Source organism: Branchiostoma lanceolatum, chromosome 19, assembly GCF_035083965.1.
Source record: "Branchiostoma lanceolatum isolate klBraLanc5 chromosome 19, klBraLanc5.hap2, whole genome shotgun sequence".
In the NCBI taxonomy this organism is placed as follows: Eukaryota; Metazoa; Chordata; class Leptocardii; order Amphioxiformes; family Branchiostomatidae; genus Branchiostoma; species Branchiostoma lanceolatum.
In genome coordinates, this window is record NC_089740.1 from 1,887,989 (window position 1) to 1,915,567 (window position 27,579).

At 41.1% G+C, this 27,579-nt stretch overlaps 1 protein-coding gene across 7 annotated transcripts in view; it reads left to right on the plus strand.

The window, feature by feature from the left end:
- The window catches only part of LOC136424982 (uncharacterized), a 90,609-nt gene extending 65,075 nt beyond the window's left edge, over positions 1-25,534 (plus strand). For 5 of the 7 annotated variants that reach the window (XM_066413651.1, XM_066413650.1, XM_066413649.1 and 2 more), the window contains 11 exons: positions 3,938-4,058; positions 4,619-4,717; positions 5,524-5,820; positions 7,230-7,412; positions 7,918-8,028; positions 9,438-9,704; positions 20,318-20,584; positions 21,172-21,408; positions 22,569-22,852; positions 23,280-23,312; positions 24,490-25,534. In XM_066413651.1, coding sequence (XP_066269748.1) covers positions 3,938-4,058; positions 4,619-4,717; positions 5,524-5,820; positions 7,230-7,412; positions 7,918-8,028; positions 9,438-9,704; positions 20,318-20,584; positions 21,172-21,408; positions 22,569-22,852; positions 23,280-23,312; positions 24,490-24,615 — 2,025 coding nt within the window. In that variant the 3' untranslated portion in view covers positions 24,616-25,534. Of the gene's footprint in view, positions 1-3,937; positions 4,059-4,618; positions 4,718-5,523; positions 5,821-7,229; positions 7,413-7,917; positions 8,029-9,437; positions 9,705-10,372; positions 10,648-20,317; positions 20,585-21,171; positions 21,409-22,568; positions 22,853-23,279; positions 23,313-24,489 lie in introns of those variants that run through there. The other 2 variants (XM_066413653.1, XM_066413654.1) reach the window with 2 other exon arrangements.
- The last annotated feature ends 2,045 nt before the right edge of the window (positions 25,535-27,579 follow it).

Consider the following 27,579-nt stretch of genomic DNA (forward strand, 5'->3'; position numbering starts at 1 on the left):
ATCATCTGATGACCGGAAAGCATAGCTCAGAAGTAGAGAAAAGAAGATGCCAAAGAGCGTTGGAGCAAGCACGCAGCCCTGTTTGACTCCACTGAGGACTGGGAACGACTCCGACGTATTTCCGTCAAAGCTGACCGTACTCCTCATGTTGTCATGGAATGACCTGATTATATTCAGTAGCTTTGGAGGACACCCAATCCTTACCAAATACGAGAAGCCTAAACAGACCACTGCGACTAACCAGGTCAAAAGCTTTAGTGAGATCCACAAAAGCCAGGTAGAGGGGTTGATTTTGCTCCCGGCACTTCTCCTGCAGTTGCTTCACTGAGAAAACCATATCGACGGTAGAACGCCCGGCTCTGAATCCGCACTGTGTTTCTGGATAAACACGGTCGGCTAACACCTGCAGTCTGGACAGAACCACGCGAGCAAAAACCTTGCCAACAATACTGAGGAGGGAGATACCGCGATAGTTGTCACAGACGCTCCTGTCGCCCTTGTTTTTGAAAAGTGTTACTATTTTAGCATCCCTCATGTCCTGAGGTACCGAACCCTCCTTCCAACATAAGCAAAGAAGTTCTTGGAAATATGGGAGGAGTGCTGGTTTCCCTTGTTTGATTACCTCTGGTGGGATGGCATCGTTTCCTGGGGCTTTTCCACAAACGAGGGCATCGATAGCCTTCTCTAGCTCTGCTACAGTAGGTTCTGTGTCTAACTCTTCCAGGACTGACAGTGCTGGGATACTGTTTATGGCCTCCTCTGACACTGTATTCTCAGTAGAATACAGTTCCAGGTTATGCTCGACCCATCTCTCCATTTGCTTTTGTGGGTCAGTGATGGTTGTGCCACACTTGGTTTTCAATGGAGCTGTTTTCTTCATGTTTGGGCCAGTGGCCTGTTTGATACCTTCGTACATTGCTCTGACATTTCCGGTCTGAGATGCCCGTTCGATTGAAGAACACAGTTGTAGCCAGAAATTGTTTGCACATCTCCTGGCTAGCTCTTGGCATTTAGCCCTGCACGTCCTAAGAGAGAGTAGGTTTTGCTGGGTGGGGTCCTCCTTCCACCTGATAAGTGCTTCTCGTTTGGACTGGGTTGCAGGCTCCATGAGCTGAAGGTTGGCTTCATACCAGTCTACGTTACGCCTTTCCTTTCTCCCGTAGGCAGTGATTGCTGACTTATGGATGGCGGTGCTAAGTTGCCGCCAGCGTGATTCAGCAGAGACACCATCTTCTGCGGAGTGAAGGTTGCCAATAAGGGAGTTAAACTTGCTTGTGAGAACTGGGTCTGTCGTACGGGCAGTGTTTATCCTTGGGAGACCCCTTGGCCTCGCATGGTGGTATATCCTCCTACCTTGGAGCACTATCTTGCTGATAACAAGTGAGTGATCAGAATCACAGTCAGCACTATGGTAGCTACGTGTGTTATGCACAGTTTGAAGGCATTTTCGTTTTGTTAAAACTAAGTCAAGTTGATGCCATTTATGTGATCGGGGATGCATCCAAAAGACTCTATACTTTTCCTTATTTGGGAAGTAGGTGTTGGTGAAAAATGGTCGTGATACATAAGTTTCTTTTATGCCATTTTCATTTATTTTGCCTATGCCATGATGACCGATGCAGGCTGGCCAAACATCATGCTCTGCACCAACCCTGGCATTGAAGTCCCCAAGAAGATATACATCCTCTGTTTGAGGTATTTGAGTGATAAGTTCATCCAGCTCACTGTAGAACCAGTCCTTGGACTCCTTTGAGGAGCTAAGCGTAGGGGCAGAGACGGACACAAGGTTTACTGGACCATTGGTGAGGTTTAGGCGAAGGCAAAGCAACCGTTCGTTTCCACCTGTGGGTGGTACTACCGAAGGTAGAAGTGATGTCCTAACTGCAAACCCAACTCCATGTTCCCGTCTGTCCTCTTTGTCTTTCCCTTTCCAAAAGAAGGTGTACTGGCTCTCTTGCAATGAACCGCTTTCTGCAAGTCTGGTCTCTTGGAGAGCAGCAACATCTACATTTAGCCTTGCAAGTTCAGCATCTATGACAGCTGTTTTACGTTTATCATCAATCTGTTGTAGGTCATCAGATAGACCAGACAACATGGTTCTAACATTCCAGCTTGCAATGCGAAGTGCTGGAGACTTCTTTTTGCTTGTGTTGTCGGGTATGCCATTTAACAGTCCGCTTTTCAAGTGCGGGCGTTGCACTCTAAGCTCCTTCCACCCCAAGAAGCAGCAGGCCGTGGCGGATCAACACCTACTTGGCTGGGGGCTGCCCAGCTTAAGGCGGGCGGTAGTTGATCGGTGGAGCGCGAAGACTCCTCCCACCGACGAAGTCAGCCCGTGGCGTCCGACTCTACGCCAATTGAGATAGGACTTATAACCCGTATCTGCTAACTCCCGTGTTGTGACTTTGGTACTGTAATTCCCAAAGATGGAGTGACCTCTCCATGGTGGCGCGAGAGCCTGGGCGGGTTTATAAAGGCCCTGGGTTGCCCAAGCGACAAGACCCCCCTCTCGACCGCACCGGTGTGGTCCAGAGGAAAGCTAGGCAGTACGTCTGGCACCGGTTTGGTTGCAGGAGTTGTCGGAGAGACTGGCTAACAGCCATGCCTAACCGCCTACGGTGCTCCACTCCGAGTTTTCTGTCAGGGTTGTTTCCCTTAGCCTTACACTATCCCTAGCACACACAAGGCAGTGAGACTATTTAACCCATAGTTGGGGGTTTGGAATCAGGGTTTTCCTTCCCCTAGACGGACTGCCTTCCAAGGCTGACCAGCTCCATCTACCAGAGCTATTTACCCATAGCTGGGCGTCTGGTTCATGGGCATCAGGGCGTGTCCACACGCCGGTGGGCCATGCATGCCGCATGCCTGGGGGCCAGACCTCCTCCGAGCTCCCTGCAGTTTAGCCTGGGGCCTTACGGTGCCCAGTTACCATCTGTAGCCACGAGGAGGCACTGCATAGGACTTGCTGTGGAGAGGCTATGAACTGGCAGGAGAGACTTACGCGCTCGGCTCTCTTTTCGCGGTGCTGGAGGCAGCTCCGCTAGCCAGCGGTGAAGGCTAAAACCGAGAGGTGGCAAGCACACTAACGCTACGCCTACACACTAGACGCATCACACAGCCGTTTACAGACTATCACGCCATAACACACCACTTATTGACGTCTTGTCAGAACACAACCGTTCCATTTTGTAGAGGGGGTATCTTTTTGATGAATCTTTTTCTTAACCTTGCTTAAAAAATCTTTATAACCGTTGCATTTTGTAGAGAGGGTATCTATTTGATGAATCTTTTTATTAACCTTGTTTAAAAATCTTTATTGTCTTAGAATTCCTAGAAATTTCCTTAGAATACATGCAAAAGGGAAAACAAATTTAAAATTCCCAAAAATGTTCCGCGTGTTCCATTTGCTTTTGGCCAAAGAAACCACGTTCTATCTAAGGTTCCGCGCGTTCTATTTCCTGCTGGCCAAAGAACCTGTGTTCTATTCAGGTTACCTGAGGTCATGTTGCAGGGAGATTCTTCAATGATAACATTTTCTGACTGACCTGAAACCGACCCTCCTATCCTGTGTGGTTGAAATAAATCAATCAGGCAACAGTTGTACTTATTCTTCATCATCTTCTGTTAAAAAAGGACAAATGTGAATTCTGAAATGCATTTTTAATAGTATAAGGGGTCTATGCGTCAAACAGAAATTGTCTACTCCTATATGCGTCAGTTTGGATAAGCTATATGATAATAACGTTAATGACCCGCCTCTTCCTCGGTGTATATGGTGTCATAACGCCTGGTCATGTGCTATAACCACCTCATAAAACCACCGAGTGAGCGGGCGTTATGACACCATATACACCTCGGGGCGGGCCATTAACCCTTAATTGATACCTAGTGATTTTTCAATCTTGTAAAATTATGCGCTTATATCATTATCACCTAGACCTGTCCTGGAAAGTGCGAAACCCTCAGGGAATGTGGAGAATTCCTTGCTGGTGGTAGGAAGGATTTTATGGAGGTTTGCAGTGGAGTAAAAGTCGTCAAAGCCAAAGATATCAACACAGGTTTGAGCTAGATTTTATATTAGTGTGATCCAAAAAAAAAATACCAATTTTCGACCGTATTCATCATCATCAGCCTTCATTAGTATTTAACAACCTTTTCTGACGCACACTGATTGGAGTTTGTGACGTCAGAAATAAGCCAACGGTTCTTGGAAGTCGACACGTACCACCGTTCTAGTTTAAGTGGGCCGATGGGCCCTGGTGGAGATTGCCTCCAGGATTGAGTTACATTTCAGTACATTATCTCATTAAAAGAGACGCCCTCTCATTGTTCAACCATTAATGTTCACCCCAACCGTCTATTATTTCTAACATTGATTCATGCAGTTTTAAGTATTGCGTAATGGGCAATAATGTATACATTGCAAAGTTTCCTTACAATATCAATCATAACTTATATGAATTGATGAAGATTATGTTAACAGGATAAAAGCAGTGTCGAATTGAATAGTAGCTGACAAAAATTTGACTTTTATGTTTTGGCCTTAGAGGAAACAGCAATGTAAGACTTATGTACATCCAGACTCTATCTAAGAGTGTCTTGTTGTCTCTATTCTTAGATTCGTCTAAGCTCTGCAGATTCATGTCTGCTGCTGACAGAGAGTTCGAATTTACGTACGAGTATGACACAGACGGCGGCGTCGTCGTTAGATACAACCGTAAGAATTTCACGTTTTCACTTCATTTTTACTTTATTTCACTTTGTGGACAACCCCGATCTAAATCCCCTGTCATGCATGTTCGTATAAACAAGCCCGCGTATTAACATGTTTTTGGTCAAGATTGAGTTTTCAGCCCAAGAAGTCATTTCCTTGGTTCGATAACTAGGCTGCACAAAGCAGAAAACAACTTCTTCCCCGCAAACCTTCCTTAAACCTAAGAAATGTTAATGCGCAATTCATGCGCACTTGAATATACGCACAAGTGTGACGGGGTCCTAAAGTCCCTGTCGCAAATGTGCGTATATACATATACATAAGCCCGCATAAGTTACGTATTAACATTTCTTTGGTTTGATAACTAGACTTCTCAACTTTGGGTCAAAGTAGAAAACATCTTACTCCCCGCAAAATCTACTTAAACCAACAAAAAAAAGATTACTCTAGAACTCATGCGCACTTGACTATACGCACAAGTGTGACAGGGCCCTAAGGACCCATTCGCACCAGTTCGCATAATTTGCATATTATAATTTTATTTTTATTTTTTGGTAAAGTTTGCGGAGAGGAATTTGTTATCTACATCAACTTGCCTTGTCGTCGAATTTGCAAATGACTTTACCTAAAGCAAAGAAATATCAATACAAAACGGAATTGTACATACGAACCCGGGGCTTTATTTAGAATAAAATTCTTGCTTTAAAGTCCTTACAATGATACCAAAATACAAGTGTTAACAAATCAACATAGACGCATCTGACTGCGAAGTTAGCAATAACGAATGTACTTTTCTAATCTTTTTGTAGTGGTTCCTTCCATCGTACACCCTCCAGTAGACACCACAGGTGTTGATGGAGGCATCGTCAGTCTTTTCTGTGAGGCGAATGTCAAACTCCCGATTGTGTGGACAAAGGGTGGCAGCAAAATCAGCGCCCGTGCCCGCGACAGATATGACGTAGTAGAGTACCAGGATGGACGAGCGTCCATGCTGAGGATAGACCCCCTGCGAAGTCCACGTGATGAGGACACGTTCACGTGCAGGATGGAGTCTGCCGAATATGGGACTGTGGAAGAGGCTAGCGTGTCCATCAATGTACTAGCAGGTCAGGGAAAAAGTCTTAAGTCACAGAATGCAAGCATTGGATGGGATGTTGTCTTATTTTCTCCATGAAAAATGGAGATATAGTTTTGGGTGTGTCCGTCTGTTCGTCTGTTAATTTGCATAATTAATGTTTAAAATATATATTTACAATGTTTTCCATGATTTGACTCAAATACATGTAACATATGTAGTTTATGTTAAGTGACATCAAGAACATCAAGAGATAACAATTATGCAAATAAATTTGCATTAATGATGCAAAAGCGTCGCAATTGACCTGAGTGGTAGATGATAGGTCTGTCAATATTATGACATGTGTAAGTTAGATTAAGGTGTTCATGACCAAGCATATGTTATGTAATAAAAGTGTAAGTAATTTGCATGAACAGAATAGTTCATGGAGATATGAGGTCGCGGAACTCTTGTTTTAGTTATAGGTCGATTCTGTTGACAGGATGGTCATTTTTTTCACTATTGACCAGATGTTGATACTAAAACCTTGCGTAGGCGGACTGTGAAACATAGGAACCTATGAGTTGTCCGGCATATGATAGTAGGGATGTGAATTTGACAAGCTTCGTGGACAAGGGTGTTTTTCTGGGCAACTAGCCAACACGTCGCCACTGTTTAGTTGGTTTCACCCGATGACCACATACATGTAGATCACAACTCGTGTTCCGTCTGCAACGTTGGTTCTTTGTCGTCAGAAACTGATTACAGATTAGATTAACCCTGTTCTGTGCGCGGTTCTGCACAGAACCGCCATCTCTGAGTTGTGTCTTGTGTTCTACTCGGTTAGAGCCGATTTTCTGTGCCGACATGTCATCATGTTTCTTGGTTTCACACGCTAATAGAAACTGTTGCCGTCTAGAGAGAATTATGGCGTATATCCATTTTCGGATCCCAGCACTAAGAATTCCGGGAAGTGTGAAATTGTTCAAATATTGGACAGGACGATCGTCCCCACAAGGGCTGGCCTTAAAGTTATGGCTGCCCAAAGGAAAGCATGTTATGATACACCGAAACAAGGCTTCATAAAAGTACTAACCCAAACTTCAATCCTAAAATTTCATCTATACTGGAAAGTCACAAGGGTTTAGTTCATAACCATGCAATGAAAACAGAGGGTTGTACAGCTCAAACTCCGAGGAAAGCTGCCAGTTTCAAGGAATAAACCTACCTTTGACCCCAGATTTCTGACGTATCCCTCCGCATGACCCAACACCTCACATCTATCCTTACGCCAACTAAAATTGCAAACTAAACAAATTTCAACCAAAATGGGAAAGCTAAGACCCTACCACTTCAAATTTCAACACTCAATTTTAGAATTTTCAAGCAAAAAAAGAGGAATAAAATGGATTTTCCCTTATCATTTTGGAATCTGTTACAATCATTCTATTTCCACAGAGGAAAACCTACCCGATGGCTTCCCAACCATCACCCAGGGTCCTCAGCTGAAGGCAGTGGAGAGAGGCCGCCCAGCGATACTTGTGTGCAGTGCAAGTGGAGACCCTGCACCTGACATCACCTGGTTGAAAGATATGGTCCCAGTAGACATGACAGACTCTCGAATAAAGCTTTTGAGTTCAGGTATGGCTGAAACAGAGTCAATTTGGTAACATTGCAATGTTTGCACTTCAAGACAAATATGTCGCATGTTATTTCTACTAGCCTAAGGGTGTTTACAATCAAGCTAAACTATGAAGTGGCCAATCAATTTTAGAAAAAACTCAAATGTGTTGTTGTCTATATTTACATTTTTTTCTTACCTCGTTCTCGACACATTTTCCTGTTTTTGGCTTTTAAGGGGCAAAAGTATCTCAGCATCAACTTAATGTTATTCTTTAAAATTAAGATACGATCTGCAGGACCCGACATTGCACATATAAGGTACCGAAGCACAACAGTGCTTTTTTGTCTTCAGTTTATCCTTAGTTACTCTGCCACCTTATTGGCTACCTAGATAAGGTTACGCACTGAATCTCCTGTGGGACATGAGAAGAGAACCGCTCTCGGTGCGAGTCCCCGCGCTATCGTTATTATTCATTAGTATAGTGTAGGTGTAATAAAGATGTGTTTTTGTGTTATTTCCCAGGTTCCCTCCAAATCAACAGTACCACTCAAGAAGACGAAGGCAGATATGAGTGTGTTGCTACCAACAATCTGGGCACCCGCTACTCTTACCCAGCCAATCTGTATATTCGGGGTAGGTTTGCACGCACATTTGTTGCAGAACATATATTGTGGAAAGAATTAGGCAATATGGTAGTTTAACAACACACATCAGTTATTGAGCATTCATGAATTAGCTACAGTGAAAAAAAACAAGTAAAATATTATATTTCCTACGTATACCACCCTCTAAAAGCAGGACCCCTATCGCTTGATTCGTTGTCTCGCTCGCGCAGGGGCCCTGCTCTTTAGCCTCGGTAGACACGGTTCTGGCAACGTTACTGACAGTTGTTCATGTCATTGAATAATTATCCTTATTTGGCACAATTTGGCGGTTAATTTGTTCTGAACCTAAAGTAACGATGTTAGACGTAACCTGATTGGTTGATAGCTTCCCAGCTTCTTTTGCGCTTTTGCTCCATATGAGGTTTAGCAAACCCTCTGATTGGCTGAAGCAGTTTTGGTGGCGACGGCGCCAGAACCATGTCTACTGGGGCTAAAGAGCAGGGGCCCTACGCGAGCGAGCCAACGAATCGAGCGATACGGGTCCTGCTTTTAGGAGGGTGACGTATACCCACCCAACCTGTATTTTCGGGGTAGGTTTCCAGGAACGAATGTCACAAGAATTAACTTGTGCCAAAGAAACGGACAATATTCTATGGTAGCGACTCTCCAGCTTCTCATCTACGCCATTAATAGAAAAAAAATGTCGAGGTGGAAAAAACGTTTGAAATTTAGTGTCATCAAGTGGCAATGACATTATGTAGGGTTCATCCTTCGTGGGACTTGTATCTGTTCGGGTTCAACGCTGCAATGCTCATATCCAAACCTCGAGATTGTAAATGGCTTAATTCTAGATTACGTATTTGGACTTGTGCGCCTGTCATCTCGTCTTCATGTAGATATTACTTTAAAAAAACAAGGTCTATAAATTTCTCAACAAACTGTTTTTAAAGTAATTTGTTCCCTATCCTACATTGTATTTCAGACTAGAACAATCTCGACATTTAAGTCAGTCACTTAAATTTTAGTCAGTGTAAAAATTCTATTTTTAAATAGATTCGCCCTGCCAAACGCAAATACTTTAAACATGCCCCCTCAGCTTTCCCTGCCTTCTTCCTGCTGGCTTTTGCATTTGAACCAGCAGCTTGACCGACAGTGTCTTATTTTGAGGTTGACGAAACAGCCCAGCCTGTATCTGCCTGTGTTGCATATATTATATAGGATGTCGCTTGATGCCGTATTGCTTGGCGTGCCATAAGATAGTACTCAGATGCCTTAGGTCTCAGACTTCCAGCGTATCCATAACTGTCTGTGCCCCCCAGCTATTGTATATCATGATAGAGACACTACAATCACTCCATAGTTAAAGCTTCTTTGTAAAAGAAATCGTTGATCAATATGTAAAACAGTAATATGTTGCTCTATCCATGCTTCTTACAGTTCGCCGAGTGCCACCTCGATTTAACATCATTCCAGAGGATGTTGAGGTTAACCTCGGAGATAACATTAACCTTACCTGTGCGGCTATTGGCCCTCCAGTGCCTTTCGTACAATGGCTAAAGGACAACAAGGACCTATCGGACAAGACGGCTCTAAGTGGACGGAATATTCTTCGGCTGGAAAATGTGGTTGAAAGTGCAAACTACACCTGTTTCGCTTCCAGTCCACTGGGTGTCATCGAACACACCGTACTGGTTACGGTTAAGGGTAGGTTTTTATAACATGCTTCGGTTCATATTAGTCGCTGGTGTTTGGCCATTGGACAAGCAAAGTCATAAATAACATTCTGTAAAGCTTTACATAGTCCGCCAAATCATGGGCCAATCAATGGTTCACAGCTTTCAATATCGTTTTTTCACGATAAGGCCATGTTGATTTGATCACATTGATAACACCCGCGGGTGCATCAATTTTCGTCCGTTTCCCGACAAAAAAAAAATTCCGGCCATACCTTTAATCGTAAAAAGTCATTGCAAAATGAGAAAATACATGCTCTCGATTACAGAAAAACATATTTTGGAAATTGAATAATAATGTCGTAAAATGTAAGAGTCAATTTTAAAAGTAAAAAAAAAACAACCAAAAATTAAGAACCTATAGGGTCCGTGCTCTGTTTGTTGATCTTTGTTCATCCTGTCTGGCCACGTAGATTTCACAATGAAAGCAACTTTTTTTATTCGCACGCTCGCATAAGTTTTTGGGTCCCCAGAGTATGTCATCCATATAATCCTATCAACATGGCCTAACTACGTACTACAACATCACACGGTCTCTTAAAGTACTTTTATCTTAATGTTACCATTGTCGACCGTGTAGAATTTGCTGCGCAGAATGTTGCATCTTTTCGTGCTTCCTTTTTTTTTCTACCACGTAAGATGATCTAGCCACGGTCGACGGTTACACCGCTCGGCGTGGAGACTGCCCTGGGAACGACATCTGGGCTATCTACACACGCTCCACCACGTTAGAAGAGTGTGCCCGGATGTGTACACGTCATCCCCGCTGTGTCACCTTCATGTTCTTCGATAACCAGGAATGCTACCCGAAATCCAAGTCTTGTGACGAAACAACCAAAACAAACCCGAAGTCTGTGTTCTATGACAGAATTGCTGGTGAGTTTTTGACAAGAAGCTAATTCACAATTCAGATTAGGCATGGGCAAGGTCAAATGTTAATCTGTTCTTTCTGGCGTGATATTCTTGAGGCACTTGAGTCATGTCTATGTTCATGCATATGTTCGTCGAGTAACTGTTATTTAGCATATCATATTATTAGGGTTTTCGACATTTATCAACGAATAACTGGTTCATTTATTATTAAAACGGCGGCCCGCGCTTTCCTTGCCTTCTTCTTTCTCGCTCTCGCATTGGCACCTGCAGCTTGAACTAAAGTGTATGATTTTAAGGTTAACGTAACAGTAGCTGTGGGTGCCAGTGTAAATTTTGGTCAAGGTTGAGTTTTTAGCCCAAGAAATCATTTCCTCGGTTCGATAGCTAGGCTGCAGAGCGGTGGGTCAACGCAGAAAACAACTTCTTCTCCGTAAACTTTCCTTAAGCCTAAGAAATGTTAATGCGCAACTCATGCGCACTTGAATATACGCACAAGTGCGACAGGGCCCTAAAGACCCTGTCACAGATGTGCGTATTACAAGCCTGGCAAAGTTTGCGGAGAAGAATTTGTTATCTGCATTATTTGTTATCTACATTAATTTGAAAATGCCTTTACCTAAATCAAAGAAATATCAATACAAAACTCATACAGAATTGTATATAAGAACCCGGGGCTTTATTTAGAATACGATTTTTTCCATTTTCGCGATGTCGCGAACATGGATATTGAGATGGGATCATATGATGGGTGCGTAAACCGTGCGTAAACCGACCATGGTACGATCTTGATTAACCCTGCAGCCATGTACTACGTAATAAAATCGTAAGGTGTCGCTTTTGATAGAGTTGTGATACAGTATCCCATCGAAAGTTACATGCGATCCATGGATCTTGGAAGGTAGTACATTACATCCATGTTTTTATACATGGCCATATTACATCTATACCAGAAAACTGAACAAGAATAAACTAGTTTTGTCAAGAAAATGACAAAAAAATTTACCATGCATAGAGGTTTTATCATTATATACCTTTAAAGTACTGTCATAATGGCTTGTATCAGTAGCTCGTCGTGGAAGGTCCTCAGTTCGAATCCGACAGGGGAAGTTCTTTTTTTCTCTTTTCAAAAATCCGTCTGATGTATACAACGTCTTTATATTATGATCTTAGATCCAAACCATGCCTCAATTTTTTTTATCGTTCATTATAACGGAAAACACCATTCAACGGATGCTTCTACGTATGGTTGATTGGTTGGTTGGTTGGTTGGTTGCTTGGTAAATGTACAACCATAATTTGGACCCGTGCCATGTCATTTATACCTCATGTATGTCATTTCTGCCTTCATTTTCCAAAGGTGTACTATACGTTATAATAAGAATTAAGGGCTAGGGTGATTGAGATTAAGGGCTATAATGACAGATTAAGGGAAAGGGCAACGGATTAGGGGCTGTGGTGATGGATTAATGGATATGCTGACGGATCAAGTGCAAGGCTGACGGATTAAGAGCTGTGTTGACAGATTAAGGGTTATATTGACGGATTAAAGGTCATGGTGATGGATTAAGGGTAAGGTGGATGCACTAAGTGAAAGGGTAACGAATTAGGGTCTCTGGTTATGGATTAAGATTTATGCTGTCGGATTAAAGTTTATAACCACGGATGTAGGGTAAAGGTGACGGATTAAGAGCTAAAGGGACGGATTAAAGGCTATGGTGACATAATAGGCAATGCTGAGGGATTAAAGGCTTTCATGACGGATTAAGGGCAAGGGTGATGGATTAAGGGTTATCCTGTGGGATTTAAGTTTATGTTAACGGATTAAGGGCTATGGTGACGGATTAAGAATATCACATCCCGTTATAATATACTCCTCAACTAACCACGTGTACATAATCATGTTCATTAAGCGAAAATGGCAGCTTTTTGCAAAAGCACTTGTTGCTTTAAAGTGCTTACAATGATACCAAAATAAAACAGTTCCTGATTATATTCAGCAAATTAGTGTTAACAAATTAACATAGACGCATCTGACTGCGAAGTTAGCAATAACGAACGTACTTTTCTAATATTTTTAGCGGTTCCTTCCATCGTACACCCTCCAGTAGACACCACAGGTGTTGATGGAGGCGTCGTCAGTCTTTTCTGTGAGGCGAATGTGAAACTCCCGATCGTGTGGACAAAGGGTGGCAGCAAAATGAACGCCAGCGCCCGCAACAGATATGACGTAGTAGAGTACCAGGATGGACGAGCGTCCGTGCTGAGGATAGACCCCTTGCGAAGTCCACGTGATGAGGACACGTTCATGTGCAGGATGGAGTCTGCCGAATATGGGACTGTGGAAGAGGCTAGCGTGTCCATCAATGTACTAGCAGGTCAGTGAAAAAGTCTTAAGTCACAGAATGCAAGCATTGGATGGGGTGTTGTCTTATTTTCTCCATGAAAAATGGAGATATAGTTTTGGGTGTGTCTGTCTGTTAATTTGCATAATTAATGAGTAAAATATATATTTGCAATGTTTTCCATGATATGACTCAAATACATGTAACATATGTAGTTTATGTTAAGTGAAAGTAAGAACATCAAGAGATAACGATTATGCAAATAAATTTGCATTATTGATGCAAAAGCGTCACAATTGACCTGAGTGGTAGATGATAGGTCTGTCAATATTATGACATGTGTAAGTTAGATTAAGGTGTTCATGACCAAGCATATGTTATGTAAAAGTGTAAGTAATTTGCATGAACAGAATAGTTCCTGGAGATATGAGGTCGCGGAACTCTTGTTTTAGTTATAGGTCGATTCTGTTGACAGGATGGTATTTTTTTTTACTATTGACCAGATGTTGATACTAAAACATTGAGTAGGAGGACTGTGAAACATAGGAACCTATGAGTTGTCCGGCATGTAATAGTAGGGATGTGAATTTGACAAGCTTCGTGGACAAGGGTGTTTTTCTGGGCAACAAGCCAACACGTCGCCACTGTTAAATTGGTTTCGCCTGATGACCTCATACATGTAGATAGCAAATCGTGTTTCGTCTGCAACGTTGGTTCTTTGTCGTCAGAAGATGATTACCGATTAGATTAACCCTGTCCTGTGTGCGGTTCTGCACAGAACTGCCGTCTGCGGGTTGTATATTGTGTTCTGCTCGGTTAGAGTCGATTTCCTGTGCCCATATGTCATCATGTTTCGTGCTTTTACACGCTAAGAGAAACTGTTGCCGTCTAGAGAGAATTCGAACCATAACGTATATCCATTTTCGGATCCCAGCACTAAGAATTCTGGGAAGTGCGAAATTGTTCAAATCTTGGACAGGGCGATCGTCCCCACAAGGGCTGACCTTTAAGTTATGGCTGCCCATTGGAAAGCATGTTAAGATACACTGAAACAAGGCTTCATAAAAGTACTAAGCCAAACTTCAATCTTAGAATTTCTTCTACACTGGAAAGTCACCAGGCTTTAGTTCATAACGATGCAAAGAAAAACAGAGGGTTGTACAGCTCAAACTCCGAGGAAAGCTGCTAGTTTCAAGGAAACCCTACCCAGATTTTTTATGTATCCCTCCGCATGACCCAACAACTGACATTTATCCTTACGCCAACTAAAATGGCAAACTAAACAAATTTCAATCAAAATGGGTAAGTTAAGACCCTATACCTGTTCCCTCTAACCAAGAAAGATCTCCAGATGCGGCAAAAGATTTTAAGTAGGGACTAAAAAGGTATTCAAATGTTTTGCACTCTACTGCGCAACGCAACTTTGGTGTCACCGCACAGGGAACAAATTTACGGAAATAAGTGTCTTCAAAAGACAAATACTTGTACAAGATGACGTAATTTGTTTTAAATTTCAACACTGAATTTTTCAATCTTTAAGCAAAAAAAGAGGAATAAAATGGACTTTCCCTTATTATTTTGGAATCTGACACAATCATTCTATTTCCACAGAGGAAAACCTACCTGATGGCTTCCCAACCATCACCCAGAGTCCTCAGCTGAAGGCAGTGGAGAGAGGCCGCCCAGCGATACTTGTGTGCAGTGCAAGTGGAGACCCTGCACCTGACATCACCTGGTTGAAAGATATGGTCCCAGTAGACATGACAGACACTCGGATAAAGCTTTTGAGTTCAGGTATGGCTGAAAGAGAAAGAGTCACTTTGGTAACATTGCCATGTTTGCACTTCAAGACAAATATGTCGCATGTTACTTCTACTAGGGTGTTTATAATTAAGCTAAACCTATAAAGTGGCCAATCAATTCTAGAATAAAAGCTCAAATGTGTTGTTGTCTATATTTACATTTTTCTTACCTCGTTCTGGCCCCATTTTCCTCTTTTTGGCTTTTCAGGGGCAATAGTATTTCAACATCAAGTTAATGTCATTCTTTAAAATTATGTTACGATCTGCAGGACCCAACATTGCACGTATAAGGTTTGTCTTCAGTTTATCCTTAGTTACTCTGCCACCTTATTGGCTACCTAGATAAGGTTACGCACTGAATCCCCTGTGGGACGTGAGAAGAGAACCGCTCTCGGTTCGAGTCCCCGCGCTATCGTTATTATTCATTAGTATGGTGTAATAAAGATGTGTTTTTGTGTTATTTCCCAGGTTCCCTCCAAATCAAAAGTACCACTCAAGAAGACGAAGGCAGATATGAGTGTGTTGCTACCAACAATCTGGGCACCCGCTACTCTTACCCAGCCAATCTGTATATTCGGGGTAGGTTTGCACGCACATTTGTTGCAGAACATATATTGTGGAAAGAATTAGGCAATATGGTAGTTTAACAACACACGTCAGTTATTGAGCATTTATGAATTAGCTACAGTGAAAAAACAAGTAAAATATTATATTTCCTACGTATACCACCCTCTAAAAGCAGGAGCCCTATCGCTTGATTCGTTGTCTCGCTCGCGTAGGGGCCCTGCTCTTTAGCGTCGGTAGACACGGTTCTGGCAACGTTACTGACAGTTGTTCATGAATAATTATCCTTATTTGGCACAATTTGGCGGTTAATTTGTTCTGAACCTAAAGTAACGATGTTAGACGTAACCTGATTGGTTGATAGCTTCCCAGCTTCCTTTGCGCTTTTGCTCCATATGAGGTTTAGCAAACCCTCTGATTGGCTGAAGCAGTTTTGGTGGCGACGGCGCCAGAACCGTGTCTACCGGGACTAAAGAGCAGGGCCCCTACGCGAGCGAGCCAACGAATCGAGCGATACGGGTCCTGCTTTTAGGAGGGTGACGTATACCCACCCAACCTGTATTTTCGGGGTAGGTTTCCAGGAACGAATGTTACAAGAATTAACTTGTGCCAAAGAAACGGACAATATTCTATGGTAGCGACTCTCCAGCTTCTCATCTACGCCATTAATAGAAAAAAAATGTCGAGGTGGAAAAAAAGTTTGAAATTTAGTGTCATCAAGTGGCAGTGACATTGTGTAGGGTTCATCCTTCGTGGGACTTGTATCTGTTCGGGTTCAACGCTGCAAAGCTCATATCCAAACCTCGAGATTCTACATGGCTTAATTCTAGATTACGTATTTGGACTTGTGCCCCTCTCATCTCGTCTTCATGTAGATATTACTTTAAAAAACAAGGTCTATAAATTTCTCAACAAACTGTTTTTAAAGTAATTTGTTCCCTATCCTACATTGTATTTCAGACTAGAACAATCTCGACATTTTAACTCGCTCCTTAAATTTTAGTCAGTGTAAACATTCTATTTTCAAATAGATTCGCCCTGCCAAACGCAAATACTTTAAACATGCCCCCTCAGCTTTCCCTGCCTTCTTCCTGCTGGCTTTCGCATTTGAACCAGCAGCTTGACCGACAGTGTCTTATTTTGAGGTTGACGAAACAGCCCAGCCTGTATCTGCCTGTGTTGCATATATTATATAGGATGTCGTTTGATGCCGTATTGCTTGGCGTGCCATAAGATAGTACTCAGATGCCTTAGGTCTCAGACTTCGAGCGTATCCATAATTGCCTGTAAATCTAGTGCCTCCCAGCTATTGTATATCATGATAGAGACACTACAATTACTCCATAGTTAAAGCTTCTTTGTAAAAGAAATCGTTGATCAATATGTAAAACAGTAATATGTTGCTCTATCCATGCTTCTTACAGTTCGCCGAGTGCCGCCTCGATTTAACATCATTCCAGAGGATGTTGAGGTTAACCTCGGAGATAACATTAACCTTACCTGTGCGGCCATTGGCTCTCCTGTGCCTTTCGTACAATGGCTGAAGGACAACAAGGACCTATCGGACAAGACCGCTCAAAGTGGACGGAATATTCTTCGGCTGGAAAATGTGGTTGAAAGTGCAAACTACACCTGTTTCGCTTCCAGTCCGCTGGGTGTCATCGAGCACACCGTACTGGTTACGGTTAAGGGTAGGTTTTTATAACATGCTATGGCTCATATTAGTCGATAGTGGTTGGCCATTGGACAAGTAAAGTCAAAAATAACATTCTGTAAAGCTTTACATAGTCCGCCAAATCATGGGCCAATCAATGGTTCACAGCTTTCAATATCGTTTTTTTCACGATAAGGCCATGTTGATTTGATCACATTGATAACACCCGCGGGTGCATCAATTTTCGTCCGTTTCCCCACAAAAAATATTTCCGGCCATACCTTAAATCGTAAAAAGTCATTGCAAAATGAGAAAATACATGCTCTCGATTGCAGAAAAACATATTTCGGAAATTGAATAATAATGTCGTAAAATGTAAGAGTCAATTTCAAAAGTAAAAAAAAAGAACAAAAAATTAAGAACCTATAGGGTCCATGCTCTGTTTGTTGATCTTTGTTCATCCTTTCTGGCCACGTAGATTTCACAATGAAAGCAACTTTTTTTATTCGCACGCTCGCATCAGTTTTTGGGTCCCCAGAGTATGTCATCCATATAATCCTATCAACATGGCCTAACTACGTACTACAACATCACACGGTCTCTCAAAGTAAAATACTTTTCGTCACTTTTATCTTAATATTACCATTGTCGACCGTGTAGAATTTGCTGCGCAGAATGTTGCATCTTTTCGTGCTTCCTTTTTTTTCTACCACGTAAGATGATCTAGCCACGGTCGACGGTTACACCGCTCGGCGTGGAGACTGCCCTGGGAACGACATCTGGGCTATCTACACACGCTCCACCACGTTAGAAGAGTGTGCCCGGATGTGTACACGTCATCCCCGCTGTGTCACCTTCATGTTTTTCGATAACCAGGAATGCTACCCGAAATCTAAGTCTTGTGTCGAAACAGCCAAAACAAACCCGAAGTCTGTGTTCTATGACAGAATTGCTGGTGAGTATGTGACAAGAAGCTAGTTCACAATTCAGATTGGGCATGGGCAAGGTCAAATGTTAATCTGTTCTTTCTGGCGTGATATTCTTGAGGCACTTGAGTCATGCCTATGTTCATGCATATGTTCGTCGAGTAACTATTATTTAGCATATCATATTATTAGGGTTTTCGACATTTATCAACGAATAACTGGTTCATTTATAACTAAAACGGCGGCTCGCGCTTTCCTTGCCTTCTTCTTTCTCGCTCTCGCATTGGCACCTGCAGCTTGAACTAAAGTCTATGATTTTAAGGTTAACGTAACAGCCCAGCCTGTAGCTGTGGGTGCCAGTGTAAATCAGTCCCCAATTATTTACTCCACTGCCCTAATTACACAAACGAACGTTTAACCCTCAAACCACCGTATGGGGTCAAAACTGACCCCAGGCGCATATCAACATGTGCCATTTTGACATTTCGAGTCGAAAACAAAATCCTTTCTATGAGTTTGTTTGTATATATGTCTTATAACTTCTCACAAGTTTTTACCGAGATTGGCTAATTGTTGATTAAGTTATCCTAGAAAGTTAACGCATGGCCCAGTGGGGTCAAAATTGACCCCAGCAAAATCTGCACTCATATTCCCTATTGTTTGAAACCTGTCATCTAGTAACATTTATGATAAGGGTTATTATGATCATAGCTACAAAATATGATTTGTAGAAACGTGAAAAAATTTTGTTTTAATGAACGTAAAAATTAATGACGTTGCGACATATTATGACGTCATTTATGTGATTTTATTGACGAAAACCTACAAATTGGGTATTTCCGTATACACGATAAAACTTAGATAGAAATTATGTATGATAAATCATAATATATCCAAAGACGTTATTTGTAGATGGCAACAGGAACGACGTCAAAATGACGTCATAAAAATTATATTCATATCAAGTTACACTAGGGAAATCCGCCATCATATAACCTAATAACACAATAAAAATTGACCAAAACGTTTATATTAAGATTGTTTCTGTTTGAATAAACATGGTAATGATGAAATTTGAGGTTGAAATAGCCGGTTATAGCTAATTTAATTATATCGTCCGCCATCTTAGATTTTGACCGATGACGTAATCAAATATGCATAAATTATGAATATTAAATCATAAAAATGATAGTGAATTACATTGGTAGGTATTGATGTAACAAAATAAGTGCAGTCTAAAAAGACAGCCCTAGAATTACATTGTAAAATCCAAAAGTAGCGACTTTTTCCAAATATGACTCTAAGAAACCGGTTGCCATAGCAACATGAAAACATTGATTAGATATTTCATTAAATTAAAATTGTTGCCAACGAAATTTTAGCAAAGGTGACTAAGTTTGGTTGTTCTAGCGTAAGCCATTCAGATGCTATATGCCATCAAGTGTTGGCGCAGGCCTCAAAAGAGCCCGCTTGTCTGAATGACGTTAGTTACAAAAGACGATGTTCCCTATTTATGCATAAATTATGTAATGAGCAAAAATTATTCACACCTAATCATGTCAAACTGTCCCTTATAGATTACTTAAACTATACATATATACAAACCGCAAAAATAGTCACAAATAAAGCTATATTTGTAGAAAACATTGCGGGGTCAGTTTTGACCCCATACGGTAAGATTAGTCGTAAAAAAGCTACGGTGGTTTGAGGGTTAACACTCCCCCACAACTATCGTGGCTCTTCAGACGCACAGAACATTTTTCATTACTTCGAGGAAGCCCGCTGTATTCTTTTTCCATACACCCCCAAATTCTGTAAAGGGATCGGACATGCGCCGTCAATAATTCTTATATTGTCATACCATATCATTTGTTTCTAGCATATTTATTAGATCATCATGTTTCGTCATAAGTTGGTGCATCATGTTTTATTATAATTTCTATTGTATTCTTATCTTTTTACTTGTATGTATTTATGTCTAGTGGTGGCGTTTAAATATTAAATTTGTCAACTTTAGTGCGTCACTATTATGTCTGTAATCTCTTCCCACTTGAATAATAAAACACTACAAATATTGAGTTCTACGCATGCGTGCAGCCCAATAACATGTTGAAACACTGATCAGACCATCTGTGTTGAGCGGATCTTTGGTGTAGAGAGGTTTGAATTTGTGTTGCACATATTATAGAGGATGTAGTTTGATGCCATACTACTTGGCCTCTAGTGCCACAAGATAGTATTCAGATGCTTTAGGTCGCAGGTTTCGAGCTTATCCATAACTGCCTGTGAATATAGTGCTGCCGCGCTTTTGTATAGCACCATAGAGACACGGCAAGCACTGCATAGTTGTAGCTTCTTTGTAAAATGAAACTTTGATCAATTTGTAATACAGTAATATGTTGTTCTTTCAATGCTTCTAACAGTTCGCCGAATCCCGCCTCGGCTTATCATCATTCCAGAGGCTGCTTTGGTCAACCGTGGAGATAACATTAACCTTACATGTGTTGCCATTGGCTCTCCTGTGCCTTTCGTACAATGGCAAAAGGGCAACGAGAATCTATCAGAAAAGAGCTCACAGAAGGAACGGAATATTCTTCGGCTGGAAAATGTTGTTAAAAGTGCAAACTACACCTGTGCCGCTTCCAACCCGTTTGGTAGCGACGTAAACACCGCACAAGTTATTGTTGAGGGTAGGTTTTTTATAACATCCACAATAGCTACTGAATGTGGGATAAAGTCAACAAGCTCTTAAAGTTCTCCAAATCAGTGGGCAATCAACGATTCGCAGCTGCCAAGATGGTGTTTTTCGCGGTAACTACGCACTATATAATGTCATATAGTCTCTTTGCATACGAAGTTGCAGATAGTTTTTGTAAGCTTCATCTTATTACTACCAATGTCGACTGTTTATTACATGTACCCTTTTAACATTAATAAAGGGCTGTCGAATGAATCATTTTCGTATTTTGTATGTCGGTAGGTTGTGACAAAAAGCTGGAAATGATTAGATTTCGCATGGAGTTCGTATGGAAAAGATAATTATATGGAATCGAGGATCTTACTTGCATTACGCATAGGGAAGTTTGTAATACGTTCGTCGTTACGATCAACTTCAGTTAGAAGACATGAGGCTGTGAAACTCTAGCTCTTTTTGATTTCCTCTTTAAAGTTGAAGGGAAAAAAGTCTTAATGATAGTAATCTTGAAAATTTTATCACCTTATCCATAGCTGCCTATAGCAATGCACCTTATCGTACTTTTTTTTTCTACCACGTAAGATGATCTAGCTATGGTCGACGGTTACACCGCTCGGCGTGGAGACTGCCCTGGGAACGACATCTGGGCTATCTACACTCGCTCCACCACGTTAGAAGAGTGTGCCCGGATGTGTACACGTCATCCCCGCTGTGTCACCTTCATGTTCTTCGATAACCAGGAATGCTACCCGAAATCTAAGTCTTGTGACGAAACAACCAAAACAAACCCGAAGAATGTTTTCTATGACAGAATTGTCGGTGAGTAGGAAGTATGTATATGTATCAATAAGTTTCTTTAGAATTCGAATTGGGCATTCGCAAGGTCAAAAGTTGACAATTAACTTGTTGATAGTTCTTATTATTAAGACATATTTTGAAGGAACCAATTGGATATTAACATTTTACCTTCCTTAACCTCTGACATTACTCACAATCCCCTGGCACTAGAGACAGAATTTTATTTATATCATTCGCATATGTTTACAGAGTATTGGGCAGGAAGCGGTTGTTTATCTAAAGCCTTCTACTCAAAACATACAAAAAAGAAACATAATGACGTACTGTACATAAAAATACAAAATGGATAAAAGGAAAATAGCAATAGACAATGCAAGTTGATATCTATCAATAAATGAATCTGCCTGTACAAGAGACAGAGAATATGAAACACTTGCCAAGTCAACGTTTTAATTTGTGTTTCAGAATGTTTGTAACATTATGGTTGGTTTGTTTTTCGTTTTGAGCGACTACATCACCTTTTAGTAGACAAAAGACTGCATAACGAGGTCAAGTCAAATCAGGGTACATATAAAACGACCAGCCTCCTTTCAAAATGTGAATAAGAAATACACTCATGTAATACATATCGAAACTATAAATGTTGTTAAAACCCTTGCCACAATCACAACCTAAAGTCTGTATCGTGCGGTGTTTACATATCGATGTTGAAAGGATATTTTAACATGTGCTTGTGTGTTATATTAGAAATTAAGTTTACAATGTATGCAATGTAGAAACGAAAACTGTCCTACTTAAAGACAACCAAAGCAATATTAGGGCCCCAAAATGGAAATAAAAAGAAATGCTGAAATCTTAATGGTAGCGACCTTTTCTAACACTGTTTAGTACAGTCGCGTGATAACTTTACACTTTGAGCATTTTAGAATTGTGCAAAAACTAGCCGTACGATGATCCCCTTAGTTTCGCGAGCCTACAAAACCCCCCGACGATTTTCAAAGAGTTCTCACATCAGACCGACGTCATATTGTTTCATCATAGACGTCGCTATATATTGTGATGGTGTTGTTTGAACCAATCATGTATAGAAATGACTAAATGAATTGACTTTTGAAAATCCGATTTTGGGGCCCAAATATTGCTTGGGTTTCCTTTAATAATGTTCTGCACTGTTATTCCAGAAGGTGGCGCTGACGGCCCAGTTGACAGTCAGCCTGCAGCAGCGCTGCATTCTGAACCAAAATGGCTGTCGTTCCCCCCGCGGGCCCTGGGCAGGTATGCTGGAAGGCTCCGCAGTCTGGAGACTGAGTCGACAGAGGCTGAGACTAAATCTGAGGCTTCGGGAATTGTGAGGAAGATATTTGGTCTGCCCATATTCAGGAAGCGACGACATGTGGCTGCCCAACAAGATGACTCTTCATCAGACAGCTTTCTTGCCATTGGCGGAAAGACATACCGTTTCCCGGTATGTACAATTTGAATTCAAACTGATACTAATAGTGTCAGAGCTATTTTTTATCCTCAAAGCTCTTAATCTTAAGGTATTACTGAGTAGATACATTCACCGACTGATAAAATTCACATGTTTAATGTGGTGGTTAACGCTAATTTCATTAAGGCTATATTTCACACTTGGTTCAAACGTAACTTCAGAAAGGAAGTTTAAAAAAAAGATAGAATAGATTTCTATTAACAGCTTCAAGAACTTTCGTATACCGGTTGCTTTGATGAAATATTCCACCTGGGTAATATCGATACCATTATTAGTTGTTTGTGGATGTCGTATCAGCATGCCAGATACGGAACTATCAGTAGTACAATTGCAGCTTAGTACACGTTTCATTTTTATCTAATGTGAAAATCTCAAATTTACTTTTTTGTATCAACCGCAGTCGCAGCCTCAGGAGCGATACGCTGTGGAAGAGGTTCGTTCAAGTTGTGTTTTTTAACTTAGTGCACTGTTCCCTTTGCATAAATGCGCATCTTTGAGATTTTATTTTTAATGATATTGACATTTTTAAACCATACTGAATTTTTCTCTTACCTGCCAACATTTTGATAGTTCTGCTATCCTGTGTAGGGAACCAATGCCTGCAGAAACTTTCTCTCACCACTAGGTGTCGCTGCGGCAACAATAATGTGGTCCCAAAATTCACTAGTTTGTATCCCTTCACTAGTGTTCAAGAATGGGCTTGATGCAGGTCTTCTGATCCGGAAGCCTACCCAAATATAGCGTGGGCATCTGTTTACCTCCCTGTCACATTTTTCTAACTCTGATGATCGGGCCGATCCAGTCGAACACCATATCGAACATATAGAACCCCCTATTCTATTTGGAATACCTCCGTCAAGAACAGCGCTAGTTGGACAGAAATGGCACGTGTTAAGTAGGGTATGTACATCTGTCACAGGTTTTTCACTGTATTGGCTGCATGTAAACTTAGGAAAAAACGAAATGAAAAAGAAAATAGCTCGGGCACTCATGAGGAGGGAGCTTGAAACACATTGTCAACTACTACAAAGTCCGCTAGTACAGAGTTCCGCCTCTTCTGTACTTGTTTATGAAACTGATTAATATGAATGCGACACGGTAAGTAAAAGAATTGCATTTTGATAGTTAATTACTAAAGGACATGCAGCTGCAATTCATGCAGTCAACACAGTAGGAACCCTGTCACAGATATACGTACCCTGTTTTACACGTGCATCGATCGGCTTGTCAAAAATTGGGCACTCATGGTCACCAACAAGGTAATACTATACGACGCAACCCGCTTCAGCATTGACCGAAGACATAATGTCCTCACATTAACTACATTTACCCCCTCCTCAAACAACCCTACTCGGTGGATACATCCGTCCACAAAGAAGGCATACCATTTTTATTTGGTCCGCTCTGAAAGGGTTTCAGAGAAAAAAAAGCTCAAGAGAAGACAGTCTGCATATTCGACAGCCAAGCGCGCGCGAGCATTTTTGTCCGTCAAGGGCTGTTTTTGACGGACTATTCGAAACAGAACAGGGGGCGGGGCTTCTGGTGTTCGAACAGGATCGGTCCATTGCAATTTGATGTAAGATTTATAGTAGTTTGATTACTTTTTCCAGCTGTCCACGCTTCCGTACCACATCAACCGTTTCCTGGAAGTGCTGGTTCATCTGAGACAGTGCACCCTTACAGACGGGCAGGAGCAGCAGGGCATGGCTTCAACCAAGGAGCAGAAAGATAATTAGATAAAGGTCATCAGATCGGTCGGCCAATCGTCACCCGTAGCGGCCAAACCCGATCATAGTGACTTATGCTTAGGTCTCAAAGATAGTTGACGGGCTGTTTTCACTTTCGGGATTCACTCCTGCGTCTATCAATTTTTTGGCCGGGCCGGAACCCCTAATCATTTCAACTTGGATTTAAAATCAACGCGGGGCCCGAGAACAATTAGACGCCATTAGCTAATTGTGCGAGGTACACGGCAGTTACATGGAAGAAATTTGTGGCTTTGAAGACCGGCCGGAACTACACCTTCTACGGGCATCGGCGCAATTTGGACCTAAGCATTAGAACGGGCCTTGGTCAAGGTATAAAAGTGATCAAATGTTCCTTATTTAGAAGAAGCCATTAGCGCAGGCTGTAAAATCAGATTCACATTTGCCTCCTTTACTTACTATAAAGGTGTCTGGAGGACTTAATAGATATGGCATATATAGAACTGCACTACATGTCTCAAATTTCTAATGGACGAATGTATATACGTAACACGTATAAATCTCTTTGAATAGATTTTCCTAAGCAACAGTTACATTATACTCATATGACCAGAATTAGGAATTTACCACATGTTCCTAACAATACTCAAGAGGCTAGCTTTGTATGTAATAAATGACAACTTAAGTCTTATGATGGACGAATCTCAAGGCACACACAAACGTTTGCTTTGAACGCACTATTTTAATGTTCATGGAAGCTCTTTTTTGCTTATTATGAATATTTTGTCCATATTCTCACATTATTTCTTTCATCGAATACATAACGAATTTTTCTACTCATAATACCTTATGCAGTGTATGCTACTATTTCTGAAGAATACTTGACAAGTCTTGTCAGAATATATGTGTATCTTCCTACGTTTTATTAAAAACGCAAATGAAGATATGAGACGAAGACTTACCTTCTATCATTTTATCTCATAAGCAGCCTTCAGTAATGTTGAAAGTAGCAGAATCTCGCTAGTATTGAACACATTAAGTTATCTCTAACTCATACTATACACATTGCAAATGGCTAGGTCTTCGTTTAGATATGAAAGTGAAAGTTAAAACGTGGCTATTTTTGCATAATGAATGTGGTCTAAGAAAAAACTTTCACTCTCATGTGATAGTATACTACATTCTAAAATCAGACATCTAAATAATATTGTCGATAATTTATAGTAAACCACTTATAGTAATACTCATGTAGAACCTGCAACAAAAGTAAATCATTAGAAAGCGTATTCACTGTCCTTGATAATATCTCGTTCTTTACCACCATACATTCATGGGTTTAGCACGCGGGCTATTCACATAAAAGGTTGAAGAAATCAAGCAACCAATCATTCGCGAGTATCAGGAACTGATGCATAGAGGCTACAGACATGCGAAGCTAGTTTGTCTACTCTCGGCGTAGACCCTCCAGTCGGTTCTGGTGATCCCCAGCCTTTGGACTTTTTTTTAATTTTTGTTTTTTGAGAAAAAAATACCGAAATTTCCCTTGATCCATTCTTTAAAAGCAAAAGCAAAATTATTGTAAAGTGAATCTATTTTCCTTTAAAATTGTACACTGCTTGTTATAACCAAACTTTTGGGCAGTGAGTACCATGACACATTGTTTTGGTGGGTTGTCCCCAAGAACTGTTGGCATTTCTGTGCAAATGTCAGAAACCGTGGTAGAGTATCAGTTTTGCACTTATTTTGACACAACCGCACAGACAGCTCTTGTGTTCAACGTTTGAATGCAGGATTATAACAAATTTGATATTACTGTAAAGGGCAATACATACGCTTTGCAACGACACATAGTACTATTCACTTCACTAAGTTAAGTTATAAGGAAATAAAGATTAATCATGTTCAGTTTCCGAACTATTTGTACCGAGTACACTTAGAATTTTTGGAAATTTCGTGACAATGTTCAACACAGACATCGCACACGTGACTTGATTAACTCTCAAATCTTGAAATCTTGCCATCATCCTTTTTATTTAAAACTAACTGGAACCACGGATTCAGTCCCAAAGCGTAGCAACAGGAAGATGTCGTCATACTCTTTGTGATACAGAGATTATGGTGCCGTGTGTAAAAAAAAAAAATTGACGTCATTGATCTCGGGCAGATCTGTATGTACCAGTTGTCTATGGAACATGTCACTCTGCTATCAGCAGGAGGTAGTCGGCTCGTAATGCTGCAGTACGTGAAAAAGGTGCTAGGGGTGGGGTGGCAAAATCCACAGGTTTCTTCAGTGCGCCAATAACTGTCCACATGACAAAATCCATAAAAACCCTTTGATCTTGATGTAAGGTGCCAAAACACAAAACACGCCAAAAACAAGAGCTCCACGACCTCATATCTCCATGAACAATTCTATTCATGCAAATGACTTACACATTTGCATAAGACATGCTTGGTCATAAAGACCTTTATGTAACTTACACCTGTTGCAATATTGACAGTCCCGACTGTGTCGATCAATCGACATGCACGCCACCGGAAAAGGTCGCAGTCCCTAGGACGGGACGTTAAGCCGTGGTCCACTGTTCATTGTGCTTGTCGAAAAGAGCTTTTCCCCGGTACAATGAACCTAAAATACTGTACATAGCGTCTGTCTTCTCTATCACGACCAGTGGAAGATTAGCTCATCTGTTCATTGAGTTCATTTGAGCTAAACTGGTTCGAGATCACTTTCCCTTTTCCTTTCTTTCCTATAATTTTCCAACTAGATGAATGAAGGTGTTTTGCATTAATTATGCAAATTTGGAATTTATTTTCATAATTGGTTTCTGTTGATGCTCCACTTTCCATAAACTACATACGTTACATGTATTTGAGTCTGATAATGGAAAACACTGCAAATATAGATTTTCCTCATTAGCTATGCAAATTCAGTCCCAATTAGCATAATTTGTGTACATCTCTATCTAAGCTACCTGCATACTAAATATCATG